At 39.6% G+C, this 15,000-nt stretch overlaps 2 protein-coding genes across 4 annotated transcripts in view; one reads left to right on the top strand and one right to left on the bottom strand.

The window, feature by feature from the left end:
* LOC123519408 (glycine receptor subunit alphaZ1-like) overlaps positions 1–15,000 on the bottom strand; it is a 580,495-nt gene that overhangs the window by 285,142 nt on the left and 280,353 nt on the right. The gene's annotated exons all lie outside the window — the stretch shown is intronic.
* The window catches only part of LOC123519409, a 401,725-nt gene that overhangs the window by 312,188 nt on the left and 74,537 nt on the right, over positions 1–15,000 (top strand). Inside the window, exon 4 of the mRNA XM_045280692.1 lies at positions 4,126–4,162. Coding sequence (XP_045136627.1) covers positions 4,126–4,162 — 37 coding nt within the window. The remainder of the gene's footprint in view (positions 1–4,125; positions 4,163–15,000) is intronic.

Raw genomic sequence — 15,000 nt, 5'->3', positions numbered from 1 at the left:
TCCTCCTTCACCTCCCCCTCCTCCTCCTCCTCCTCCTCTTTAATCCACTTGTCATTCCATACAGCCTTATGTCTTATGTAATTCTCTGTAATCCATTTCTTATTCATTGCCACCTCCACTTCCTGTCTCCATGGTGGAAGTGTTAATCCATCCCGAAGTCTGCCAATACAATACGTCTATCCACTTAGCTTCATTGTTTCCACTTCACCTGCTCCACCGCCTCCATTAATCCTACTTGCTTCTCCTGTTCCGTCTGTCTCCATCTATTGCACTCATTCCACCTTGCTCCACATGGCTCGATCTACTCTTCTGTTTAATATTTTCCATTGGTTCCACTTGTTACACTTCCTTCACTCCACCATCTCCTCCACCTCGTACACCTGGGTCTGCTAACTCCATTCCACTTATTCCACTTACTCCACCTCGCTCCACCTGGCTCTGTCTTCTGCTGTTTGATCTATTTCACCTTGTTTGACTTGTTTTACTTGCTCCATCTGCTCCACCTACTTTACCTGCTCCACCTTTGATGCATTGCCAAGTTTCTGTTACTCTCTCTCTCTCTCTCTCTCTCTCTCTCTCTCTCTCTCTCTCTCTCTCTCTCTCTCTCTCTCTCTCTCTCTCTCTCTCTCTCTCTCTCTCTCTCTCTCTCTCTCTCTCTCTCTCTCTCTCTCTCTCTCTCTGTCTCTGTCTATCTATCTATCAATCTCTCTTAATTAATATGATTACGTTCCTGTTTTTTTTATCATTTCGTTCCTAGAATTTATTTATTAGTCAACATATTTCTCTTACGTCATTTTTTTAAGGTTATTATTTTTTTTTAGTTTTATATTTTTCTGTTTTTGTTAGCTATTTATATTTATTTATTTATTTTTCTTTTTTTACATGTATCATAAATTCTAAAGCTAATGTCTTTTTTTTCCGTCTATCATTTTTTTCACCTGCTCTTCCTTTGTGGTTTAGATGATTATTATTTGATTATTTTCTCTTTTGCATTTACAATTCAATTAATTTTTAAAGTCTTTGTCGCCCTAGTTTGTTTTCACTTTTAATCTTTTCATTTTTTCTCAGTTTATCGCTTTCTTTTCTTTTCACGTAACTTTCTTTCCTTTAAATTATTTTCCACACTTCCCATTTTTTATCTTCTACCCATTCATCCTCATCCATCCTTCTTCAATTTTCTCTTGCAATTTCTCTCCCTTTTCCGTCTTCGTCTTCAATATTTCATGTCCTTCATCCGATGTCTCTGTGTTTTCCCTCTTTTCTTTTTTTCATGCTTTTATCACTCTTTTCATTACACTTTTCACGTCTCCTCTCTTCTCCTGTCATCGTATTTTTGCATGTTTCTATTGCTTCGTTTCAAATATTTCCCTTCGTTCATCTGGTTTTCTTATATGTTTTCTTTTCGTTTTTTTTTTTTTTTTCGTGTTCCGATTTTCTCTATTTTTTTCCCCTCACTCAGTATTCCTCAGCCAGCTTGTTTCCTGCCACCTTTCCTTGTCATCTCAATCTTTTTCCCCTTTCCCGTTCCAATATTTCCAAAGCTGTCTGATTTTTAATGATGTTTCGTGTCGTTCTTAGCTATATTGGTTTTCTCTTGTTTTTTTCCGTACCATCAGCTTGAGTTTCTTGAGGTGGGTCGTGGTAGAGAGAGAGAGAGAGAGAGAGAGAGAGAGATACCAGCCATGCAAGACCAACAAAATGGAAAATAAAGAATAATAAAGTGGAGGATAATCAGAGAATCAAAGGAACTGTTGAAATATGAATAATGCAAATAAAAAATCACTCATATTCCATTCCTTCCAAATTCTGACTCTTCGTTCACTCAAATTTTTCTTCAACGCCTTTCATCTTTTTTTTTTTGTCTCTTTTTATTATACCTCCTTTTAATTTCCTCTCTCTAGGTACGTCTCTCTCTCTCTCTCTCTCTCTCTCTCTCTCTCTCTCTCTCTCTCTCTCTCTCTCTCTCTCTCTCTCTCTCTCTCTCTCTCTCGTACCCACCAAATTTTTCCTATTTTCTCTATTTTTCCTATTTTCAGGTTAGGTTTGGTTAGATTTTCCTTTTTCATCTCTTTTTTTCTCTCTCTTTCTTTCTTTATGTCAATCTCTCTCTTGCTTAGATTAGTTTTTTTTACACACACAAATCCTCTCTCTCTCTCTCTCTCTCTCTCTCTCTCTCTCTCTCTCTCTCTCTCTCTCTCTCTCTCTCTCTCTCTCTCTCTCTCTCTCTCTCTCTCTCAAGCACCTCTAAGCCCTCGCCGACCTTTAAACCTCTTCATTCCTCGTAATGAGTTTAATTCCTGTAGTGGAGAGCGAGGCCAGTCTCCAATCTGCCCTGGGTTCGGTTATCGCCCTTCCTAAGTGGCCGCAGAAAATAGTGTGGGAAGAAGTAGAAGGGAAGGGCGATAGGAGACTTTATACGAAAGGAAATGTTTTGAAAGAAATTAATGGAAGGAAAGTTTATTAGTTGTGGTTGAGAAAAATGTTATGTGAAAAAGTACGGGATGTTTGCTAAAGGAATGGAATGAAGACAATGGAGGTTGATTAAGAAAATGAAGTGAACGAGGAAAGGAAAAATGTAAAGTCTTTGTAAATTGATATGAAAAATGAAAACAAATAAAACATTAATATGGTGTATGCAGGCACGAGGTAGTGGCAACAATGTGAATTAATGTGAAAAATGGTGAAAAGATAAATGTATGTCGGGAAGAAAACAATGAAAACAGTGCAACTCAATAATAAAACTTTTCTAGCAACTAAAAAGTCAAATGGACAGTGAGAAAGTTTTGAATGTGTAAAAAGAGACTTGAATATAACATCGAGACACACACAGATAGAGAAAAAAAGGTACTTCAAAGGAGAAAAGAAAATAAAGATGATCACATGTATATTCAACCTTTATCTCCTCTTATTATATCCTTTGCCTCCTAACGTTGTCAAGCTGAAGTAGGAAAAAAACAATAGAAAGTGAAACAGACATATTCATATTTGTCTGTTCGTGGGAAACCTCAGCTTCAGTACAAACAGAGTAACCAGCATTGACACAAACAACATCTTTATTTTCCTAACCATTTTCTTCCTTTCATCTTTATATCAGACGTTTCGACATCTTAGTACGTCATCATCAGTGGTCTAAAAGTGATGAGATAAAATACATCAAAATTCTAATACACACATTAATAAAAGAATATATATTGTTGTAGTTACTGTCACTTTAACTTCAAAATTAACTCTATTAAGAAACTATTGCACGGAACCCTCTGCCCATCCTCCTCGCATGAACATTTTCATAAAGAATTCTTATTCTTAAAGAAATTTTTCTCAGATAACGGATTTGCTACTGATTTGTTCGATAAGATTATTCGTAAATTCCTAAATAATCATTATCAACCAAAATTACTTCTCCCCACAGTCAACAAGGAAACTATATATGTAAGACTCCCTTATCTAGGTGTAGTCACTTCAAAAATACAGTCATCTCTCTCGGATGATTTCAAGAAATTCTATCCCAAAATTTATTTTAGGTTCATTCCAGTTAATAATTTTAAAATCGGTTCATTTTTTAACTTCAAGGACTGCCTGCCGACTGAGTTGCGTTCGTCCATTGTTTATAAGTTCACATGTTCCAGTTGCCAAGCTGGGTATATTGGAAGCACAACTTCAGCACAAGGGACAGTGGAGCAGAACGGGCCGTAGAAGCCACAACCCTCCACATTCAATTGTGAGAGATCACTCTGAGGTTTGTGGTGTCCCTTTTAAAACTGAACACTTTTAAATGATAGACAGTAGTAACAATTCACATCTCAGAATACTGGAATCCTTACATATCAAAGCTAATTCTTCATAACTAAATGATGACTTCCGCTGTTCCCTTGCATATTGTATCATTTTTTTTATCTTTTGTATTTTATGTATGATTTCTTATTAATGTGTGTATTAGAATTTTAATGTATTTTATCTCATCACTTTGAGACCACTGATGATGACATACTGAGTTGTCGAAACGATTGGATATAAAGATGAAAGGAAGAAAATGGTTAAGAAAGTAAAGATGTTGTTTGTGTGAACGCTGGTTACTCTGTTTCTACTGAATTTGTATTGTTTGTCTAACATATATATTCCTTTCAGGTTGTACTGGATGCCGTGTCGCTCCTCAGCAAGACAGGTCAGAGAGAGAGAGAGAGAGAGAGAGAGAGAGAGAGAGAGAGATTTGTATGTATTTTTTGCAGCATTACACTATCTATGAATCATCTTTTTTGCAGCATTTTCTCGTTCTTTATTATTTTCAGCATTTTGACTTTTTTTGTATTTTAGCATTTTGTCATCTTACATTTTCTTCTTTCCGTTTCTTTTTTTGTGTGGTTTTGTACCGTTTTATTCTTAGAATTTTAACGTTTTGTCTCCATCCATCCCTTCTTTTTATCTGACCTTCTTTAACATTTTAACACCTTCATTTCTATTTATGTACTTTTCTTTGCAGTTTTAACATTTTTTACATCTTATCCTCAAGTTATCATTCACACTAACAATGATCTCTACACACACACACACACACACACACTCTCTCTCTCTCTCTCTCTCTCTCTCTCTCTCTCTCTCTCTCTCTCCCGGGTACGCAAGATAAACACTCCCTTGTCGATCTCAGAAGCAGTGAATCGGAAGGGCTATTGATTCTACGCAGAGGTGGTGATTGTGGTGATGACGGTGCTGGCACTGGTACGGAGCATGGAGAGATCGAGAGACACCACCGTTCAGGGAGAGGAGGGAAAATGTTCACTTTCCTTTGGTTGTGGTGACTTAAAATGGTGTAGATTTGGTGATGATTTTTTACATAGGTGGAGTGGTGATGACTGCTTGTGGTGAGTGTAAGAATGGTGAGTCAGGATTTAGATGGTGATGTAGATGTGATGATGTCTTTTCTCGTGGTGAGTATCATAATGGTGCATCAGGGAGTATAGATGTGGATGTGGTGATGAATCTCCTTTTAATAGTCATGGAATTGGTGATGACAGATGGTGGTGCCTCTGAATGGTGTGTCAGGGAGTGTAAATGTGGTGATGCCTCTCCTCGTTAAGGGTCATGGAAGTGGTGGTGACTATGTGGTGACTGAGAATGGTGTGTCAGACTTTAGATGGTGATGTAAATATGGTGATGACTTTTCTCGTAATAGTCATGGAGGTGGTGATGACTGCATGTGGTGAGTATTAGATTGGTGTGTCAGAAAAGTGTAGATGGTGATGAGGATGTGGTGATGACATTTTTTAACAAGTGGATTGGTGATGAATGTTTCTGGTGAGTGTCAGGCTCGTGTAGTGGTATGGATATGGTGATGACTTCCTCGTAATGGTCATGAAAGTGTTCAGTGTTTGTGGTGAGCGTCAGAGTGGTGTGTGAGAGTGGTGTTTGTGTGAGGTGTAGCCGCAAGTGAAGGTATTGGTGATGGTGATTGGTAGGGGTCATGTGGCCCTTAAAGGAGGGAATATATCTCCGTAAATGCAAATCAGTGTTATTAAGGGAAAAAATGGCTCGTTTAAGAGATAATGGGTGATGCGTGAGAGGATGGTTATGTTCTTAAGGGGAAATAAAGGTAAGAAAACTATTTTTTAAGGAAAACGCGATTAGGAGAGAGAATAACGGTAGTGAGCTTAATTAAAGGGACAAGTAAATGTGAGTTAATAGTAGTACAAATGAAGTTATGAGGGAGTGCATGGTGGATAGAAGGATTAACCCCTTCAGTACTAGGATGCATTTTTACCTTCAGTTTTGGGTATGATTAGATGATTTTACTTACATTAGAAAGTGTCTATGGAGGCCAGAAGACTAATGGCCAGAGGGTTCACTATTTTAATCCTCCATATGAGTTTCTGAAGCTGTATAGAATTTCCAAATAGTAACTAGAATAAATATGAAAACACGTCCTGGGATGTTTTTTGTTTTATGCAAGAGGGGAAATCTGACCAAAGGCAATAAAAAGCATTAGATGAAAATTTCCCGAGTAGGTCCAAGAGAGTTAGGCAAAGAACGAACATGTTTTGAAATCTCTCTTTAATTAAGTTCAAGTCATAGGAAGATGGAAATACAGAATTAGAGAGAGAGTTCTGGAGTTTACCTTGTATACTTGCTTACCTTCAGGTGAATGTGTGTGTGGTAATGGCAGGTAAACTTAAAAGTGTGTTAATTTCTTGTATCTTACTGTTGCTTCTCTCACATTTCCGCTAATGACAGGTAGATCTAAGGTATGTTCGTTTTCTCCTATTTTAAACACATTTCCTCTTATTTCCCATTAACAGTTGTAAAACATTTGTGTGTTGTATGAACGTTTGCCGTGTGACTTGAAAGCGTTTTTTGTAAGCCGATTTTTTCCGCTTGATCAGAAACTTTTTTCATTCGGTGTTATATTGTTTATTTTGTGTCACGCAGGGTTAACTAACCGGCTGGTGGGTGTTTGCTAATGAAGTGTGATGTGTTTGTGTTTGTGTGTTTGTTGGCCTCGGGTTTGTTAGTGTATCGTTTGTATGATAATTTCCTAGTCATACGTTTATGCAGGCACACACACACACACACACACACACACACACACACACACACACACACACACACACACACACACATACTGTTCTGCCTCCTCGCCATCCCCCATGTATATTTTTCAATGTGTATGTACTGCAATTCGAATAAACCGTATATTAGTTTTGTCATTATTATTTTTATCATTGTTATTATTTTTATTGTTATTATTATTATTATTAGTAGTAGTAGTAGCAGTAGTAGTAATAATAGTACTAGTAGTAGAAGTGGTATTACACACACACACACACACACACACACACACACACACACACACACACACACACATAAATGACTCTTGTTTTTGTACATCTTCCTACTTTTCTTTATTATCCATTATTTTTCTCTTACATGTTCTCTTCTCTCTTTTTTCTCAATTTGAAAGGCTCATTAATAGCGTTTATGTTACATTTCTTTGATCTTTTTTTATTGTTTTGTTTTACCCTCCTCGTTCGTTCGCTCACCAAGATTTCCTTATGTAACTGTCAGACGCGAGTTATTTAATCCCTGGCATTACGTTTTCTATTCAGTATCCCTTGAGTACCATGACGCGTTTCCATATTCATTCTGCTAACCATTTGGTGGTTCTATTCAGCTTCAGAAACTCATGTGGAGATTAAAATAGAAAAGATTCTGGCCATTAGTCTTCTCACCTCCATAGACCCTACCTAACGTCAATAAAATGGTCTAATGGCACACAAATCTCAAGGTAAAAAAATGCCCCAGTATTAGTGGTGATATGCAAGCAGTCTTTACCCTCAAGTTTGCACGAGATCCTTTCCTCGAGGAGTCCTGAAGGATTCCCTCAATTCCTTAGCATGAGATGGAAGGGTTCACCAATTGCACGCATTCCCTCCTGGCTTACTGAATGCTGATTGGCCCGTCTTGCCACACGCAGGAACTAGAGCAGAGACTGGCTAACGGTTACTCTGCTGCACCACCACAACCACTATCACCACCACCACCACCATCACCACCGTTGTTCCTCTATTGAAAAAAGGGGCTACTGGAAAAGGGTCTACTGAAAAGAGAGGCTGTTGACAAAAGAACTACTGAAAAGAAGGGCTGCAGAAAAGGGATTACTGAAAAAAATACTGAAGAAATTGGGGTAATGAAAAAAAGGTGCTACTGAAAATAACTGAATAAAAGAGCTACTGGAAAAGGGGCTGCTGGAAGAGAGGAGTGGAAAAATAAAAGGACTACTGAATATAAAAGCTACAGAAAAATAAGTGCCAGTTTTTAGGTAGCTAGGTAATTTTAGGCATAATTTTGGTTAACTTTTTTTATACCATGTGGGCTTTTCAAGGGGATTTATGGGCTAAAGGGGATACTTTTTGAGGTACCTCCTATCTCAAAGCCCACCCGCTAGGAAACCGTGAGGAAGCCCTACCTACACTCGGACCGTGGACAGGATTCGAACCCGAGCGCTTGGAGACCCCTCGGACCCCAAGGCACTGTACCACGGCGGCCCCCTAACTTTAAGGACCTGTTAGGGCTCGTGGTTGTTTGATCCGGTCGTTAAGTAAGTCAGTGTCTCTGTGGTGATTAAACAGCTGTATAGTTAGATTCGTTAAGTATTTTATGTCTTGGCTGGGGTGATTAGGGTGTTATGGAATTTCAGACACTGTTACGCCACTCTGTTAAAAAAAATTAGGGTCATGTCAAGATTAGCGGACCATCAAGCTCTCCTTCTTTCCCGGCTCCCCATTCGCAGTCCTTTCTCTCAGCTGACATGTGTGAATGAAAATAATAAAAAAAAAGTCTAACTTCACCTTCACCTTAACCTAACCTAACATAACCCTAAATGAACCCTTTCACTACCATGTCACGTTTCTTTATTCATTCTGGCTTCTATTTGGCGATTTTATACAGCTTCAGAAACCAATGTTAGACCAATGTTGGGGATTAAAATAGTAAAGACTCCGGCCATTAATCTTTTGACCTCCATAAACCCTTCCTAATGCAAATATAATCGTCTAATCATACTTAAAAATCATGGTAAATGTGTGTCAGTACTGAAGGGGTTAAACAGCGGTCAGGATAGGATAGTTTTGGTTATCATATTTTCATTCACACGTCATGTCAGCTGAGTGAAAGAAGTGTCAAGGGAGAGCCGGGAAACGAGGAGAGCTGGGCCATTCGCTATTCTTGACATGATCCAAAAATTATAACCCACGATTCTTTTGCTCATTAATTTTTGTCCACTGGCAGACAATTAATATGATTTGACTTATGGTAATGTTGTAATAGCCGCGTCCACAGTGACACGTTAATCAGGTCTTGGTGGCGTGTCGTAAATAATAATGATAATGAATTCACCACCATTACAGCCTCGCTACATTGATATTACTGAAAAAAAAATAAAATAAAACAAGCTGGACCGTCGTGTTGTGCTTATAGGCCGTGTCCAGAATCCCTTTGTTCTCTCACCATGACTATTTCCCAAGACCACTGACATGATTAGCGGGATTTTCAAGAGCGTTTCTCCAGTTAATAATGTAGAAATCTTATCACTCTGCCTCTAGAACCATAAAAACGCCTTAAAAAACTCGTGTAAATTTAAATAAAGTCTTTTGAAGTAGTGGAGGTGAAGCAGAGAAGCGTTTGAGAATACAGGTCTATATAAACCCCAAACAGGTCAGTCTCATCCTCTCCTCCTCCTCCCCTTTCTCTTCCTACCCATTACACGCTCCCTCCTCCCCGTCCCTCCCTCTCCCTTCTACATCTCCCCAACCACCGTCACTGTATCCTGACAAGTAATAACATTGTATCCTTCAACCAAACCTCCCCAGACACACATTCCTCTCTCTCCTCTCTACCTATTCTCTCTTCCCTTCCCTGTTACTGTTCCTGTTAGTTTTTCCCATTTTTCATCTCCCCCGCAGTGTTCTATTGACTAATAACACACTCCCTTACTCTATTCCTTTTTTCCAATTCACCCTTATTCTTTCCTATTAGTTTTTTTTCTCTTTTTTCATGTTTTCAGTCCCTTTTTCTTCTTATCTTTGGTTCTCTTTCCTTATTCCCCATGATGGTGTCACGTTGATACTACCCTGCTTTTTTTTCCCCCACCTGCTCCCATACTCACCCTCAGCTCACCTACTTCTCTTAGCCAAGCAGGTGTAGCGTGTGTGTGTGTGTGTGTGTGTGTGTGTGTGTGTGTGTGTGTCGCTCAGTTCCCTTAAGCCGTCATTGTATTTTCAGGTGACATTTGTAGATTCAGTTGATTGATTACTGACCTTGAACTGTTTGTCCTTGCCTCATTTACTCTCTCTCTCTCTCTCTCTCTCTCTCTCTCTCTCTCTCTCTCTCTCTCTCTCTCTCTCTCTCATTGCCAATCACATTTTTCTCTCTTCCCTCACAAGTATCCCCTCATTTTCCCTCCTCTCTTTCTCTTTCCTCACGCTTTACCCCTCACATCCCTCTCGCATTCCCATCTCTCTCTCTCTCTCTCTCTCTCTCTCTCTCTCTCTCTCTCTCTCTCTCTCTCTCTCTCTCGTTACCCCTCAGTTTTATGGTCACTCTTACCGTTTTCCCTCACATTTCCCCTTCCTCGTCCAGCCCCCTACCGTGTCCCCTCAAATTTCCCCTCCCTCTCTTTTCTCCCCTCAGTGTTCTTCATCTCATGTTTTCCCTCCTACTTCTCTGTCTCTCTCTCTCTCTCCACCTGTGTTTCCCTTTTAGTTGTGAGTCATTTGTCCTGTTCAGTGTTTTTCCCCTCTTTGTAACGCTGTAATGGGGAAAAGTGGCAGAGGAAAGGGGAAAATGAAGCAAATAGGGGAATTCAGAGATAAGAAGTGATAAACAAGGATGAGGGAAATTTGGAATGAGTAAGTGAGGAAGAGGGGAAAAATTATCTTGCTTTTATTTTTTTTTTTTTTTTATCCTTTTGTTTCTATCTTCTTGTTTCCTTTGTTTATTGTTTTTTCCCTCTTTGTTTTCTCTCCCCTCCCCCCTTGTTTTTTCCCTCCTTTCCTTTTTTTTTATCTCTTTATTTCCCTTCACTTGTTTCTTCTTCCATGTTTCCTCCTTGTTGTTTTCCTTTTTCTCTTTTCCCCTTCTTGTTTTCCCTTTCTTGTTTCCCTTTTTTTCTTTTCTTACTTTCCCTCTGTTCTTTTCCAGTCCCTATTTCTTCTTCTTTCCTCTTCTTATTTTCCTTCTCCTTTTTTCTCTTCGTGTTTTCCTCTCCTTTTCTTCATTCTTGTTTTTCTCCCGTGTTTTCCCTCCCTATCTCTCCCTCCTTGTTATCCTATCCCTGTTTCCTCCCTTTGTTTCCCTCTCCTTCTTTTCCTCTCTCTTGTTCTCTCCTCTGTGTTTCCTCTCCCTCTTTCTCTTTCCATGTTTCTCCCTCCTTGTTTTCTCTCCCTTTGTCTCTCTTTTTATCTACTCTTCAGTGTTTCATTCTGTCTGTTTCCCTCTTAGTCTTCTTCCCTGTTTCCTCCATTTCGTGACCTGTTTCCTTGTTTCTCTCGTGTTTTCCGGCTTAGTTTTACGCAAGTGTCTTTAAGGATTTATGAACCTCCTCCTACTCCTCCTCCTCCTCTTCTTCCTCCTCCTCCTCCTCCTCTTCTTCTTCCTCCTCCTCCTCCACTTTCTTTTTCCATGTCGTTTATTTTCCCTTGTTATTAATTTTTTTTCCTTCATTGTTTCTGATTTTTTTTTTCCTCTTCCTTCTATTTCTCGTTTTCTTTATCTGAGTCATTCTTCCTTGTTCTCCATTTTCTCTTCTTATTGCTTTTTTGTTGTTTATTCCTTTCTTGGGTTTTCTCTCTCTCTCTCTCTCTCTCTCTCTCTCTCTCTCTCTCTCTCTCTCTCTCTCTCTCTCTCTCTCTCTCTCTCTCTTGCTTGTTATTCTTACCCCTCTTCATCTATATCTCCTCCTCTTCCTCTTCCTCCTCGTGTTTCTCCTCTTCCTCTTCTTCCTCATCTTCTCCTTTTCATCCTCGATCTTCCCAATCTGTTATGGTCTATCCGCTCCCCCCCCCTTCATTCCTCTTGCCGCCCAGCACACTGTTTACACACACACACACACACACACACACACACACACACACACACACACACACACACGCAGCTGCTCATTTAATGCAAGAGGGACATTGGAAGATCGTTGAGTTAAATGTTCCTCCTCCTCCTCCTCCTCCTCCTCCTCCTCCTCCTCCTCCTCCTCCTCCTCCTCTTCCAGCTCTTCCTCCTCCTCCTGACATCTTCCCTCGATTCCCCTGTCTTCCTTCTTCTGTAGTTTCTCTCTCTTCTTTCATCTTTCTCTCTTCCTCTCTTTCCTTCTCCTCCTTCCCCTTGTTTCATCTCTCCCTTCCTTTGTAATGCTCCGGTATGCTTCTTACATCTTCTTTCTACTTCCTGGTTTCCTCCTTTGTTGTGTTCTCTCTCCTTTCAGCTATCTCTCCTTCACTCCCTTCTTTCTTTTCTTCCTTTCTTCCTTCCTTCCTTTCTTCTGTTCTTTGTCATGTCTCGTTCTATCTTCTGTTTCTTCCTTCCCTTTTACTGGATCTGCATTTTTAAGCCTTCTCTCTCTCTCTCTCTCTCTCTCTCTCTCTCTCTCTCTCTCTCTCTCTCTCTCTCTCTCTCTCTCTCTCTCTCTCTCTCTTCTCTCTTCTCTCTCTCTTCTCTCTCTCTCTCTCTCTCTCTCTCTTTCTTTCCATTCTTTCTTCTATCAGTAACAACAACACCAAGAACAACCTTAATAAATAAACAATAAAAAGTAAATAGATATAATTAAGAATATCTCGCTTTATTAATTGTTGATGTACATAAAGATTACATGCATATATTTTCTCTTCATTTTCTATTTATCATTCCTTTACTAATTAATTTTTCCCTGTTTTTCTTCTATTTTTTTTAGTTTGTTTTCCTTTCCTTTACTTTCTTCCTCTTTGCCTTCTTCACTGTTTCTTCCTTATTCCTTACATTTTTTTTTTTTCTTCACTCTTTTTATCTCACTTTTCTTTTTACTCTCCCGTACATTCCATTTTCCTTATGTTCTTGTTCCTTCCTCTTCATTTTTTACCTCCTCCTCTGTTTTTTTGCTTCCTCTCGGTTTTTCTTGCTTTTTTCTATATTCCCATGTACACTTCCTGCTTTTATCCCTTTTCCTGTCTTTTCTTCCTGTTACTCCATCCTCCTGGTTCCTACCCTTTTAGTCTCTCTCTCTCTCTCTCTCTCTCTCTCTCTCTCTCTCTCTCTCTCTCTCTCTCGTCAGACCGCATCTATGTTATGCGGTACAGTTCTGGTTCCCACATTATAGGAAGGATATAGATAGGTCTATTAGAATCAATACAAAGCAGGATGTTTAAAAAGATACAGCGAATGAGGCATATTCTCTAAGACGCGAGATTGAAGAAACTAAATTAACATCCTTTAGAGAGAGAGGACCTGATGGAAGTATTGAAGTGGTATAGGGCTTACAACAAAGGCGACATGAGCAAAGTTCTTAAGACCAATAGCCAGGACAGAAGCAGATATAATGAGCTTAGGCTTCAGAAATTCAGGTTTAATAAAGAAATGGAGAGGAACTAGTTTGCTATTAGATTGGTTGATGAATGGAACCGACTCAGTAATCATGTTGTTAGTGCTGAGTCAATAGGGAGCTTTAAAAGATTATATGAATTCATGGGTGGAGATGATAGATGGAATTCAGTAGCTTTGCTCATACAGGGACTGCCACGTGTAGCCTGACAGCCTTTTGTAGCTTCCCTCTTTTCTTATGTCTCTCTCTCTCTCTCTCTCTCTCTCTCTCTCTCTCTCTCTTGTGGGTGTGAAAGGTTGGATTTATTTCACTTTTCTGTTTATTTCATACACGTTTTTCCTTGCACGAGAAATGTCCGTTCCATTAGTGTGTGGTTTTTTTCATCTTTTATTATTATTTGCTTTCCAGCTGATGGATTATTAAATTTTTGCTTCGTGTTGTTATATAGGAATAAATCAGATCAGGTGTTTTTTTTTGTAATGCCACTCACCTGTCACGTCATGCTTGGTTCTTTATCTTTCTTGTGCTACAGTGGCTGGTGGTGGTGGTGGTGGTGGTTGTTGAGGTTGATAATGGTGGTGATAATGAGGTTAATGGGGTTTTTTTCATTTGTGTGCTGCATTTGGTGGTGGTGGTGGTGGTGGTTGTGGCTGTGGTGGTGGTGGTTGTGGTAGTGGTAATGATAGTTGTTGAGATTATTGATGATAGTGGTAGTAATGATGATGATGATGATGGTGACGCTGATGGTGGTGGTGGTGGAATTGATGGTTGTTGAGGCTAATGATAATGGTGATAGTTGTGATGTTAGGGACAGCTTTAGATGACCACTACACTATTGCTTATCTCAACATCGCTGAATAACGTAAAGATAAAAAAAAACAAAGAATAAATATAAAATAAGATGGAAACATATTCTTTGCACGAAACAAGTGGAAATGGAAGAAGGAGTAAAGATGGAAAAGAAGACGAAAGGAAGGAAAAGAATAAAAGAAAAGCAGTATTCTTTCTCTACGTTCCCCCCAAAAAAACTTTCAAACTTCTCTCTTCCATCTCTTCCCCTCACTTTCCCTCACTTTCCTTCCTCCTTATCATTCAAACTCTCAATGTCTATTCTTTCCCTCCAGAGCGTCATTCTCTTATCCCCTCTTTCCCTCCAAATTCACCCGCTCACTCCACTTTTCCCTCCACCCTATTATTTTATCCTTCCGTCCCTCCTTTCCTCTAAATTTATCCTTTTTCTGTCTTTTCTTCTCTATTTCTCTCCAAACTCTCTAGTGTTCCTCTTTTTCTATTTTCTAAATCTCAGTTTTCCTTCAAACTTACTCATCTTTCTTTCTTCTTACCTTTCTCTCCAAACTCTCCAGTGTTCCTTTTCCCCTATCTTCCAAACCTCTATTTTCACTCTTTTTCCTCCAAACTCACTCCTCTTCTCACCTTCCTCTCATTTTTCTTTCCAAAAGCTCTATTGCTCTTCTTTTCCTTTCCAGAAATCTTCATATCCTCTCATTTCTTCCATACTCATCTTCTCTTCCCACTTTTACTTTCAATCTCCATTCATTCATTTCTCTCCCTTCAAACTATCCCTTCAAATCTTCTCTATCCCTCCATACCAACCATTTCTTCCTTCTTTGTCCTCTCTCCCTCCAAATCTCGTTATTCCCTTCCTTACCAAATTTTGCCTTCCCCTTCTTTGCTCTCCTATCCTCGGCGTCTGTGTACCATGATACCGTCCCTCTTTGTCCTCTTTTGCTCTCCGCTCTCCCCAGAAAGTAGCGGATTAAGACCACCTGGGTAAAGAGTCGATTTCGGGCGGGAAGTGTGCCAGTGTTTCAGTCAAAGTTCGCTGGTAGTGGCGGGAGTAGCGGGTGGCGGCGGGACAGCTAGTGACTCTGGCCTGTGACTCTGGGTGGCCGGGTGCGCGGAGGAGACCTGACAGCTGGCTGGCAGAA

The sequence above is a fragment of the Portunus trituberculatus genome, chromosome 45 (assembly GCF_017591435.1).
Source record: "Portunus trituberculatus isolate SZX2019 chromosome 45, ASM1759143v1, whole genome shotgun sequence".
NCBI classification, from domain to species: Eukaryota; Metazoa; Arthropoda; class Malacostraca; order Decapoda; family Portunidae; genus Portunus; species Portunus trituberculatus.
Note: the sequence above shows the minus strand (reverse complement) of the source record. Positions and strands in the feature narration are given on the sequence as shown.